Source organism: Podarcis cretensis, assembly GCF_951804945.1.
Source record: "Podarcis cretensis genome assembly, chromosome: 8".
NCBI classification, from domain to species: Eukaryota; Metazoa; Chordata; class Lepidosauria; order Squamata; family Lacertidae; genus Podarcis; species Podarcis cretensis.
Window position 1 is genome coordinate 74,029,016 of NC_137177.1, and position 12,999 is coordinate 74,042,014.

Here is a 12,999-nt window from a genome sequence, read left to right on the forward strand (position 1 = left end):
TGCCATGGCAGTGCCCCAGAGATGAACAAATTGTAACCCAGGGAACAGCCATGGCTTCTGCTTTGGCCTCAGAAGGTCCCTGCTTCAAATCCCAGTGGCACCCCCAGATAGAACTGGGTGAGGCTTCCTGCCTGAAACTCTGGGGAGATGCTGCCAGTCAGTGTAGACAATATTGAGCAAGGTGGACTAAAGGTCTGACTCAGTGCAAGACACCTTACTATGTTTTGGTGTGGGGGCATATCCCTTAAATTTTGCTTGCTAAGGAGAACTTGGAATGCCTATTCAATTCATTTTGGCTGTCTTGAGAGGTGGGGAGACTTCCATCAGGAAGCATTGGAGTGTCTTTCTATTTATTTATTTTTTGCCCCCCCCCCCCTCCTGTTCATCCTCTCCCACTTGGGCAGCTGCAAGGCCTGGTATATGACGGTGGTCCTCCTTTAATGTCGGGGGGTCTCTGTGAAGTGGGCCTGATTGCCCTCTTTGGGGGTGGGGTAGGAGCAGGATATAGAATTGTAGAGTTGAAAGGGACCCTGAGAGTCATCTGGTCTAACCCGCTGCAATGTAGCAATCTCTACTAAAGCATACCTTTAGAATCACAGAAGTAGTTTGCATTAGACCAATCCGTAAAAATTGAGACATTTCCAGGTGTGCTGATGGTTGGGACTTCCTTATTGTTTCATTACTGACTGGTGTCAGGAGATGGAACAGAAGACAGATGAAGAGAGTGCACAATTTGGGGGACCCGATAGCCACTGGAATTGGTAATACATCAACAACAGGCGGTTGTTCCTCAGATAGGTAGAAGGAGGGACCATACTGCTTATGGTTTTTGAGAGGAGGGGGCGTATCGTCTTGTCTTGGGCCGAATTGATCACCCCACCCCCACCAGCAGTAGTGGACAAACGTATATAAATCTTAGCTGGCGGGAGCATGGCAGTCTGTGTTCCCCTGTCCAACAAAGGGGGTTAAAACAAGGGGTATTGTGGGTGCTGTGCCTTTTTGCATCCTCACAATGCTTCACTCTGGGTGGCGGGTTCCAAAATCTCCCTGCAGGAGGTTGAAGAGCTTTTTGCTCGTCTCTGGGCTGTGGAGAAAGTGGCCGAGGTATGTCCAGTGGGCAAAGGGCTCTGCCAATACCTCCCTTGTTGTTTGTGCATCGGGAAGGGAATTAAAGAGCCCTTTGTGCTGTGTCTCAGCTTGGGAGAAATCGGGTGAGGTGCATAATAGTTCATGTGCGCGAGGTGTTGATCTTTGGAAACATGTGTCTCTTTCGCTTACTTATCTGTAGTCTAGGGACACCTGCTCTGGGTGGTTCTAAAATTGCAAACTTTCTAGAAAAAGAGGCCTTGCCCCCTTTGAGGTAGGCAACTTGCATGTCTGAACGCTTCTGTATACATTTTTTTTTAAAGCCCCGCTCATAGAAAACTAGGCTAGGAAGCTTCTCCCTGATATGCCAGTCTTCTTGGGGCAGGGAATTATTATTATTATTATTATTATTATTATTATTATTACTACTACTACTTTGCATCCAGGTGACTTCGGTCATGTGCAACCCTGCCATCAATCTGGTCAGACTCTGTTGCCTGCACCGACTGGCAGTAGCTCTCCGGGGCTTCAGACAGGGGTTATGCCCAGTGTTACCCAGAAATGCCAGGATTTGCATGTGAAGCAAGTGCTAAAACCACTGAGACAAGCCTTTTTCCTTAAGACATGAGAACATAGGAAGCTTCCTTATATTGAGTCAGGCTATTGGTCCATCTAACTTGGTGTTGTCTACACTGACTAGCAGTGGCTCTCCAGGGTGTAATATGGGGGTCCCTCTCAGCCTTAATTGGAGATGACATTGAAACTTGATCCTGGCATCTTTTGCATGCATTGCCGATGCTCTGCCACGGAACTATGGCCCTTCCCTGCATTTAGGGACTAGATGAACCTTTGAGCTGACACAGCGAGTCTCTCCTTATGTTTCTACGGCACAGACCTTTTTTAAAGAATAAAAATAGTAAGAAGCCCACCTTAAGGCCTCATGATGGCCCATACTCCCCCCAGTCTCTCCACCTCCAAGATCTGTATTGTCTGGTTTGGCACACAACCACTTGTTGGCATTTAGATAATTAAAAAAGGAAGGAAAAAAACCACAGGCCTCATCATCTCCAGCCCTTTGGATGGCAACCATGAATCAGCATTTGAAATCTAATAATCTCTTGGTAACAAGCCTCCCCTCCCCTCCGTGTCGGACGGCTCGTACCTGTATCTATTTCCGGCACTGCGATCTTGGTGTTGTGTGTCGCCTGCAAAAAGGTCAGGCGGAGCGGAGGGAAGTGGAATGATGCAAGAGAGCCCCATGGAAAACAGATTTGTTTTATTCTGAGTGTTTTCCTGGACAGAGTCCTCTCAAGGCAGGGCACGGCGGCATAAACCCCAAAGCTGGAACAATTTAATGTTAGACTGCATACACACACACCGTATCTTTAAAGTGCATTTGCTTCCCTCCATCAATATTTCTGGGAATTGTAGTTTGTTAGGGGTGCTGGGAATTGTAGCTCCATGAAAGGTAAGCTATGGTTTCCAGGTTTTGGTGGCGGGGGGGGGGCTGTTTTAAATTCATGGTGTATATGTGGCTTTTTTTTAAAGATTCGTTTTAAAGATTTTTAATATCCATAAGAATGTAAGACAAGCCTTCTGGATCAAGCCAAGAGCTCACTTAGCCCAGCATTCTGTTCTCTCAGTGGCTAACTAGATGCCTGTGGGAAACCCATCAGCAGAATTCAAAGGATAAGCAATAGCATTTAAAAATATAAATGAGCCAGCATAAAATAAAGACCATGAACCACAGCATTAAAACAGTAGCATATTCAATATAATCACATCAGTTAAAATTCAGAACCTTCAGGTAGTTGCTCCCCTCATCGTCTGTGACCATTGGCCATACTGGCTGATGGGGGCTGGAATCCAGCAACATCCCAAGGGTCAGAGGTCCCCCAACCACTGCAGAAGCCAAGATATTCAGAGCCTTTTTGTACACTGAAGGGGCCAACTGTGCATCCCTTGGGGGGGGGGAATGCCACACAGTAGGGGCCACCACTGAGAAGGCCCTGACCCTAGAAGTGATGCCACCAGGACAAGACTTTGGGGTGCCCCCCCTCAGCAGAATAAACCAGTTAAACCCCCTTGTCCACTTCCTTCAGTCTTCAAATTCCTCACCCCATTTATCTATTTTATTTTATTTATTTATTGCATTCGTTTCCCCCAAGGAGCTCGAGGTCACATACGTGGATCTTTTTCTCAATTTTTATCCTTACGATAACCTTGTAAGATAGGCCAGGCTGAGATACAGCAACAGGCCCACGGCCACCCACTGGCCGTGTGGGGGATTTGCACCCTGGTCTCCTAGGTCCTAGTCCCGCCCTCTAACCACTGCACCACACTGCCTTTCCCATGCGGAACTGTTGCAACCCAGAAGCATCCGGGAGCGTTAGATCCTCTCACACAGCAGCTGCTTATCTTAATTTCCCCTTCCCTCTGGCAATTAAAGTTCCTTAACCCTGCTGACATCCAGGACCCTGGGGGATAGTGATGGTGTTAACCTGCATCAAGGAGACGGTTGCCTTGTTGATTGCCTTGCTTCTGTGCATCAGCTGGATCGCTCTGCTGTCATTATGAGTTCCTGCTCTTTGCTTGGGGTTAGGGACATAGCAAGCTGTCTTATGCCAAGTCATTTATCTGACTCAGCATCGTCTACACTGAATGGCAGTGGCTCTCCAGGGCTTCAGGCAGGCAATCTTCCCCAGCCGTCTCCTGCCTGAACGGCCATTGCCTGTCGGTGTTCACAATATTGAGCTCAGTGGTCCTATGTCTTACAGGAAGGGCCATGGCTGGGTGGTAGAGCATCTGCTTGCACGGAGAAGGTCCCAGGTTCAGGCTCCAGTATCCCCAGATAGGGGTGGGAATGGTCCCTAGCCTTAAGCCCTAGGCAGCTCCTGCCGTCAGTGCAGACAACACTGAGCTAGATAGATCAGTGGTCTGACTAAGTAGATATGCCTGTGGTTGTTTCTATGACTGACAGCGAATCTCGGGCACCCACTGCTTCCTGATCCTTTTAAGTGGAGATGCTGAGGATTGAACCTGGGACCTTCTGCATGCAAAACCAGGGCTCTACTGCTGAGCCACATCCCCTCTTCAGAGCCCCCAGTCTCCCCTGGCAGGGCTTGCCTAGGATTTGAATCCCAGAATTTGAATCTCCCTGCTGTCAGGCTCTTGCCTCCTAGACCATGGGTAGGCAACCTAAGGCCCGGGGCCAGATGCGGCCCAATTGCCTTCTCAATCTGGCCCGCGGACAGTCCAGGAAGCAGCATGTTTTTACATGAGCAGAATGTGTCCTTTTATTTAAAATGCATCTCTGCCTGGTGTTTTTACATGAGCAGAATGTGTCCTTTTATTTAAAATGCATCTCTGCCTGGTGTTTTTACATGAGCAGAATGTGTCCTTTTATTTAAAATGCATCTCTGGGGTATTTGTGGGGCACAGGAATTTGTTAATTCCCCCCCCCCATATAGTCTGGCCCACCACATGGTCTGAGGGACGGTGGACCGGGCCATGGCTGAAAAAGGTTGCTGACCCCTGTCCTAGACCAATAAGCCCCATGCCTTGTCTGGCGTGAAACCCCACCACCTTGGGAGAGCGGTTTTGAAATTCACAGTCCAGACCCAAAGGTTGTTTTCTAAGCTGCTTGCAGGGGCGGCCGTGGTGTTTTTGATTGCAGTTGTTTGGAAGGCTAGCAAAAGCCAGGATCTAGTGAAGGCTGTTAGATGGGAGCTTGTATCTCATTTGATGTGGTGGCGGTACAGATTTCAGGAGTCGCTCCCTTTCTCTCTCTCTCTCTCTCTCTCTCTCTCTCTCTCACACACACACACACACACACACACACACACACACACCTTATCTGCAAGCAGAAGCCTGGAAAGACAGACACCCTTAAATTTCTAATTAACGGCCGGATTATAGACCGTTGTTACAACTGACTTGGGAGCCACTGTAAAAAATTGGATTTACAGCTGGAACAGCCGTAGGCAGCTCTAGGTTGCTGATGACCTCCAGCTGCCTGGAGTCAGGCAAAGAGAGGCTGAACGTGCAAAGTGTCATTATCTTCCTGTACCAGAGTCTCCCTGATGGAATCTCAGGGGCCGTCTCCAGCGCTAGCCCTGCTCAGGGTAGGCCCATTGAAGTTAGTGGGCATGAGCGACCTGGGCTCATCAATTTCAATGGGACTTAGCTGGATACAACCTGATTTATAATTGGAAGAGCCTTCCAGATCTGAGCCAGGCTCCATTTAGGCCAGCGTCCAAGAGAGGCCAGCCAGTTGTTTCTAGGAAGACTACAATGCAGAGCAGAACCATCATGGCTAGTAACCATCAATAATAGCCTTATCCTCCAGGATTGTCCAGCAGATCCTCTTGCCTATGTAGTTCAGCAGTCCCAGGTTCATTCCCTGGCATCTCCGGGTAGGAATGGAGAGCTGCTGCAAATCAGTGTAGAAAGCGGCAAGTCAAATAAGAATAATGTTGGCATCTGTCTGTCTCAAGAGACAGTGGAGTGCGTCTCTAAGGGTGAAGCCAAACTACTGCACCAAGTGACCTCCCTGGGGTGCAAGCCTGGGTGGTGTGTATGGAAGTCCTGGGCTGCCCAAATGACAGGACCCCCTCTCAGCCTCACGGATGTTGTCTAAAGAAAAGCAGAGCAAGACGTTTGGCACCGCTTTGGCTGCCGGAGTTACCGGAAGGAGGCGTACAAGACGCCATCCAACTGTTTTAGGGACTCCACTCCAGATTTGTGTAGGGGTTACTATTTAGCCTTTTCTTCTCCCAAAGATGCCCCACAAGGCAGCGGAGCTTTAGGGCCAGAGTTTTCCTTCTCCTAGATGGAAATAAGAATAACCTAGTAAGTTATCATAACTTCAACTTGATTTCTACCATATGTAGGATGGGAAAGATGCTGACACCTCATGAGGTGCTAGAATCCTTCTGCCATGCCTGCTAATTTTTCTCCCCTCCTTCTCTCTCCACATCCTTTCACTCATAATTACGATGGAACTCCCAGTTTAGCTTTCACCAACAGGAAAAAAACCCAAACTTCCCCCCGGATATTGTCACCGGAAGCAGTACAAACCTGCGCCAACTTCATAGGAGCAAGAAGTTGTTCGCAAGCGTGACTGTGGTGTTTGGGCCTTGGGGCCTTGGCATCCCTCTTGAGGCACTTTTATTGCTAGTTCTTCCCCTCCTCAACTCTGTAATTTCTAAAGCTTCTTCATTAGTGCAATTTGCATGTGTCTGTTGTTGTTTTTAAGCCTGGGACTGAGAATCAGCTGTGCAAAAGGGTCAGTATCGTAATGGCAAAGAGCAGAGGCAGTGTGTGTGAGGGGAATTAGCATTGTTCATATTCCTATACAGTGGTACCTCGGGTTACATACGCTTCAGGTTACAGACGCTTCAGGTTACAGACCCTGCTAACCCAGAAATAGTACCTCGGGTTAAGAACTTTGCTTCAGGATGAGAACAGAAATCGTGCTGCGGCAGTGCGGAAGCAACGGGAGGCCCCATTAGCTAAAGTGGTGCTTCAGATTAAGAACAGTTTCAGGTTAGGAACGGACCTCTGGAACAAATTAAGTTCTTAACCCGAGGTAGCAGGAAGGCATTGATGACTGGTAACTGCTTGCTATTCAGCACATTCCCATCTGCTCAGGCAGGAACTGAGCAGAAGTGGAATGCAGTGGCCTAGCTGATGGAAGTTAGGCAGCAAAGGAAACAGAAATCTGGGCTTTGTGGCTGGCTTGAAATACATCTGACTGAGAGTTCCTGCTGATTTTTGTTGTTTGCTGCAAGCTTCCTCCTGCTTAGTCTCAGTGTTGCCCCTTGTAGAAATCAGCCAGGAGGAAGAGGATGGGGACCAAACTAGAATAAGTTTGGCTTCTCATTGGCTCTGTCTCTGCCTATCATCGGCTGTGGCTCTGTCCACTGTTGGGTTTCTTGCCTTTTGCCCCACCAGCCACTCACAGAATTAGGAAATTATAGAGTTGGAAGGAACCCCAAGAGTCATCTAGTCCAAGCCCCTGCAATGCAGGAATCTCAACACACGGTTCCTCATCCAATCTGAAACCACACCAGACCCTGCTTAGCTTTGCAAATGTGCTAGCTAGCGAGGGGACCCCTGCCTTTCTCACTGGCCTGCAATGTTTGGAAGCGGCTGGCACAGAGACATTTTGTGCGTGTCTTTTCCCGCTAAAGAAAAGAAGCCCAGCGGACTTGAGTGTCCTGGAAAATATTTCTTAATATTTTTTTCTCTCTCCCTCCGCCCCACAACCGCCCCAGCCCGCCTTCTTCCTTGTAAGTGGTAATTAGATTCCCCATTGCAGCTTGAAATGTAAAATGCAGGCTTGCTGCAAACTCCGGTTCCTGGCTCTCTTACAAGGTGGCTGTGTAGGGCTGTAATTTGGCAAGTGGTTTCCAACTTGGCAAGTGGCCTTTCTGCCACTGAGCCAAAACAAGAAGGGGGTGGGAGTGAGAGTTTTGTGTCAGGGAAGCAAATGGTGTTGTTGACTCTTTCTTCCCGCAACACACTTTTTTTGGGGGGGGGGGACCGAGTCTTGCAGGGAGAGCAGCCTGTCCGGATCTGACTTAGCAGTAATGCACATGTTGTCACAAGGGCACGGCCCTTTTCCTGGATCCTCCTGAAACAATAACCGAAAGACGTAATAAATAAACCCTCAGCTTGGGAATGAAATGTGCCGCTGAGTTTGCTCCTGGGCCGGAATAACAGAGGCAGAAAGAGAGTGGAGCGGCAAGCTGGAGCTTGGCCAGTATCTGGGCGCAGCACAGCGACTGCCCCGTGTCAGTTTCCTAAAATATATTTATGTATGTATTTCAGCGGAATACTTGGCCAGGACACCGTTGAACCAGCGTTGCGGAGTTGGCTGCTTGCGAACTGTCCTTGTTGCGGTTCTAAGCTCTGATCCGCTGGCAAAGATGGCGTAACAACGCGATTCTGTGCCTTGGCAGGTGGAAGGGGGGGGGGGGAGGAGAATCCTGAGTAGCTGCAGTTGTGCAATCAGGTAGTTTTCAAACTCTGGACTTTGTGGGTTGCAGCCAACTAAGTGGACCCACTGAAAATCATGAACCTATGTTAGTACTGCCCGTTATTTAATTTATTTATTTCCAGCATTTGTATCCCACTCGTCAGCCAAAAAGGCCTGCAGAGTGACTTACGTACAGTCCCAAAAAACCCATCCTTACAATCTTAAAAAACATGACACACAAGGGAAAAGGGACAGGGAGGGAAGAGGAAAAGCAAAATCAACGGTCAGACGTCAGTTTCTAAACATGTGTTCCTATAATGAAGAAAGGATGACACGGTTCAGGGGCAAAGAGGGGTCTGATGCTTCCTGTCTCCCACTGAGGCAGCTTGGTGGAATGGTTTCCCCCAGATGACTGACGGGACTAGCCTGTCACAGCAGAACTGATGGAGGGAGTTCTGCTTCCCAGCTCTCCCAGTGCTGGAATCAGCGGGTCTACTATGAGCGGGACTAGCATAATGGTCTTATTGGACTCCTTCTTCTTTCGATGGGTCAGAATTGCTTACTTCAAAATTGCTACTGGTGTGTGGAGGGGTGTCGCCCAGCTCATTCTGCAAAGTGGGGTCCCAGGCCTCTGCCCCATAATCTGGCACCCCGTGGCTGCTGCTGCTGTAGTCCCAGAAACCCCACCAGCTCCCACTGTCTTGAGGAGGGTGGCCACATGATCGATGCCGTACATTTGAAGCCCATTCAACGCACATTTTAGCCACTTGCCTCCCCTCCTTGCAAAGAACCCTGGGAACTGTAGTTTGTTAAGGGTGCCGTGAATTGTAACCCTGTGAGGCTGGAACTACAGTTCCTGGGATTCTTTGCATTGGGTGTTTTTTTAAAAAAAACATACGGTGCGGATTTGCCCTTGCTGTACAGAAGACAGCTCTGTCTGACAGCTGTGTTTCCCCTCCTCTGGATACATGCTGATGTGAGTCACAAGTGGGGAGAGTTGCTGTTCAGGTTCTCCCTTTGGTTTTCCCACCAAGGCATGTGCTTGGTCCCTGTGAGAGCAGGATGCTGGATTAGATGGGCCTTTGGCCTGATCCAGCAGGCTCTTATCTTCTTAAGGACTGTCTAGTTCATGGGTAGTCAACCTTTTAATACCTACTGCCCACTAATGCATCTTTCTGGATGGTAAAGTTTCCTTACCGCCCACCAGTGTGTGATGGAAGGCGGATTCAGCTTGTGCCGTAGAACCCCCTAGCGCCCACCTAGAATCCTGAAATCCCCACTAGTGGATGGTAGGGACCAGGTTGACAACCCCTGGTCTAGTTTAAAGATGGTTTGAAGTTGCCCATCAACAGAGAGTATCTGGATAACAGACTGAACAGGCACACAACCCACCTGTTCGCAGGCATCCCAACTATATTGAGATACATATTGTGTTCCTATTTAAATCAGAGTATCTCTTTTTCTGCTTTTGCATCTGTACGTCTCAGAGTTTGCAGATGTTACACAACACTGACATCCTCTTTCTCATTAATTGGCCTGATTGTTATTTTTAAGTGTGTGCGTGTGCATATGTTAGTCTTCATTGTTCACTTGATATGTTGTGAGCCACTTTGGGCACAGTTTTATGGACAAGTGGCATGCAAATAATAAAACTGTAGAACTGCAGAGCTGGAAGGGACCCCCCCAACTCCCTGCAAGGCAAAAATTGCAGCTAAAGCATCCCTGACAGATGGCCCTCCAACCTCTGTTTGAAAAGAACAGGTGATTATGATGTAACCTGGAAAGAGGGCAAGGCATGGCTGGCCGGCATCCTGAACAGGAGGGCTCCCCAGGGCAACAGTTTGTTGCAGGCACTACTTTTATCCTTAAAACGCCCAGAGGGGACTCAGAAAACCGGGACTGTGTTTTGCAAGGCTTCAGAAAGTAGAGGCTGTTCTTGGTGAACCAGGGCAGTTGGAGTGAGTGCATACAAATGGGGATCGGGTGAGTTTTTGGAACTCCCCCACCCCAAGAACTGTGGGAGCTCTAGTTGAGATCTTGCAAAGCTACAGTTCCCAAGCACCCTTGACAAATGACAGACTTCCCAGGCTTCTCTGTGTATGTGAGTGGGGAGTCATGTTCTTTAAGTGGACGGTGTGTCTGCTGCCTGTGGCTAGCTTTCGCAAACCGTTTCTAGCCATTTCTCCTTTGCCGCCTCCCCAACAGCCCTGAGCAGGAACAATCTCCCTTGTGGTCTGGGTGCGGCACGTTCTTTTATTACCCGCGGATGCTATGAAAACACAGCCAGGGGATGCAGGGGACGGGGCCCTTTTCCTGTGGCTTTTGTGCTCTGGGGGGAAGAACAGCTAAGCAAAACAAATCAATCAGGGGGCTCTGATCTGTGCGGCCCTCCCCTCCGAGTGAGCTCCCAGGCAGCTCCGTGTGCAAAAAAGGTTTCACTCCAGGCATTGAAGAGGTCCGGGTGTGCATGGAGAAATATACAGTTTATTGTCTTTGATGCTCATTCAGCTTTGAATCTGCACCTGATATGTGGACAACTTCCACTGGTATTCTGCAGGGAATAGGATAGCTCAGTGGGTAGAGCATGAGACTCTTATTCTCAGGGTTGTGGGTTTGCGCCCCATGTTGGGCAAAAGGGGGTTGGACTAGATGACCCTCGTGGTCCCTTCCAGCTCTTAAGATTCTATGATTCAACCGTGATTCCGTCTCTATGTTAGCGGTAGAGAACCTTCTGGGCAACCCTTGGGAGAGGGCATGGGTGGTGGGCTCTCCTTCCTTGGAGGTTTGTACACAGAGGTTGGATAGCCATGTACCAGGGATGCTTTGACTGTGTGATTCTTCCATTGCATGGGGTTGGACTAGATGACCCTCAGGGTCCCTTCCAGCTCTACAGTTCTATGACTGTGGTTGGAGAGCTGCATCACAAAATTCAGACAAGAGCAGATCTCGAGGGTTGGCCGTGTTTCGGTTCGCATATCATTTCATTGCTCTCACTGAGTTCCCTGCAGTGAATGGAAGCTGGCTATATTGGAAGCTGACTTCTACTGAGACAGACGACTTCTCCATCTAGCTCTGTTTCAGCAGCTTTCCAGCGTTTCAGGCAAGGGGAGTCTCCCCCAGCCTTATTGGCGATGCTGAGAATTCAACCTGGGACCTTCTGCATGCAAGACAGATGCTCTACCACTGAGCTGTGGCCCTTAGCTCTGACTGCCACCAGCCACTGCTCACGTGGGATGATGCGAGTTGTAGTCCAACATTTGCAAGGCACCAACTCGGCTACCCCTGTATTAGCAATAAGTGCACTCAAGACACAAAACCGGCTGCCACAAGATGTCTTGGGCGATTGTCTAGGGCAGCTTCAAAAGAGGGATCCGGCCAGTTCATTTAGTGGGGAGGACTGGTTTATCAGTGGCTATCATCCGTGACAGCCCAATGGAGCCTTTTTGTTCAGAAGCAGTTTCCCTGTGAATACTCCATGGTGAAAAGCAATAATGAGGAGAGGGCTGTTGCCTCCCTGCCCTGCTTAGAGGCTTCTGGTTTGGCCACTCTACAAAGTGGAATACTGAGCTTAGATAGGCCTTGGGTCTGATCCAAGAGGCCTTGAAATGAGCTTGGAATTGGCAACTTGGAAATGGGAGTATCTCTCTTGTGAACTCTCGGTAGCCTCTGGCACTCCCCAGGCAAGGGTGTGTTGATGGACCACCTAGCAGGCTCACATTTCGGAAAATATCCTAGTCAAGGAAGCATCTGTTGAGTGTAATGCTTGAAACATCTGCCTTTGGGGAACTGACATACCTCCCTGCCTCCAAGCACCCATCAGACACCTTTTCTTTTCCCATGTAATGCGGGCGGGGAAAAGAGATATTTCTTTCTCTCTTCTCTCTCCAGTGCTTGTAGACTGACAGCAGGCAGAAGAGGTCAAGCACACCCTGTAGCTGTAGCCGAGAATCTGTATCCTGATTTCTCCGGAGGGAGAATCCTCATGTTCACACCCCCCGTTCGCATTGGGCTTTTAGAAAGGAAGAAAGTTAAACTCAGGAAGAAAGCTAAACTCAAACACTTCCCCCTAGCATGCTATATTTCTGTGTGCAGAGAGAACTGTGGGTTGTCCTCTTTCCCAGTAGAACACCCAAACAACCTTCCCTGCACATAGAAATCCAGTATGCTAGGTGGGGCCAGTCAGAACTAGCCCGCAGAGCAGGGAAGAGGAACCAATGGCCTTTCAGATGTTGCTGAACCACAGTTCTCATCAGCTTCAGCCACATCAGCAGCAGTCAGGGATGATGGGAGTTGTAATCCAGCAGCACCTGGAGGGTTACAGGGTTCCCCTGCTTGCTATAGAGCAGTGTTTCCCAAACTTGGGTATCCAGCTGTTTTTGGACTACAACTCCCATCAACCCTGACCATTGGTCCTGATAGCTAGGGATGATGGGAGTTGTAGTCCAAGAACAGCCAGAGGCCCAAGTTTGGGAAACATTTCTCTGGTCTACATTCCTGACAGCCTCTCCAACTCTGGCCTCTGTCCACTTCCTGGTTCAGCTGTCTAAGAGAGGAGACCACCTCCTAAGGAAACACGAAGTAGTAATTTAATTTAATTTAATTACAATCAATCAATCAATCAATCAGATGTTCCAAAAAGGAATGTTGCAGAGCTTGGAAGGCCTTTGGAAAACAGCAACAAAAAAAGATCAAGAGGTCGGATGTCTCCCTTATGATGAAAAGCCACAACATTCGGGGCTCTTTAATTAATTAATTAACAAACATTTAATTAATTAGAGAAAATACATAGGTAAGGGAAACATGAGAAAAGTGCATAAAATAATTCACATTGTTCAGGAAGTGGCTAGAGGACCAATGAAGCTGAATGTTGGAAGATTCAGGAAAGATAAATGAGATGACTTTTACACGCAATGTGCAAAGTTAAGTTTAGG

At 48.7% G+C, this 12,999-nt stretch overlaps 2 protein-coding genes across 5 annotated transcripts in view; one reads left to right on the top strand and one right to left on the bottom strand.

Annotated features, from left to right (window-relative positions):
- The window catches only part of LOC307221954 (taste receptor type 1 member 3-like), a 374,179-nt gene that overhangs the window by 257,027 nt on the left and 104,153 nt on the right, over positions 1-12,999 (bottom strand). The gene's annotated exons all lie outside the window — the stretch shown is intronic.
- DVL1 (dishevelled segment polarity protein 1) overlaps positions 1-12,999 on the top strand; it is a 98,016-nt gene that overhangs the window by 1,295 nt on the left and 83,722 nt on the right. Inside the window, exon 1 of one of the 4 annotated variants that reach the window (XM_079986932.1) lies at positions 11,160-11,306. The exons of 2 other annotated variants lie outside the window; for them this stretch is intronic. In XM_079986932.1, coding sequence (XP_079843058.1) covers positions 11,200-11,306 — 107 coding nt within the window. In that variant the 5' untranslated portion in view covers positions 11,160-11,199. Of the gene's footprint in view, positions 1-11,159; positions 11,307-12,999 lie in introns of those variants that run through there. One more of the 4 variants, XM_079986934.1, reaches the window with a different exon arrangement.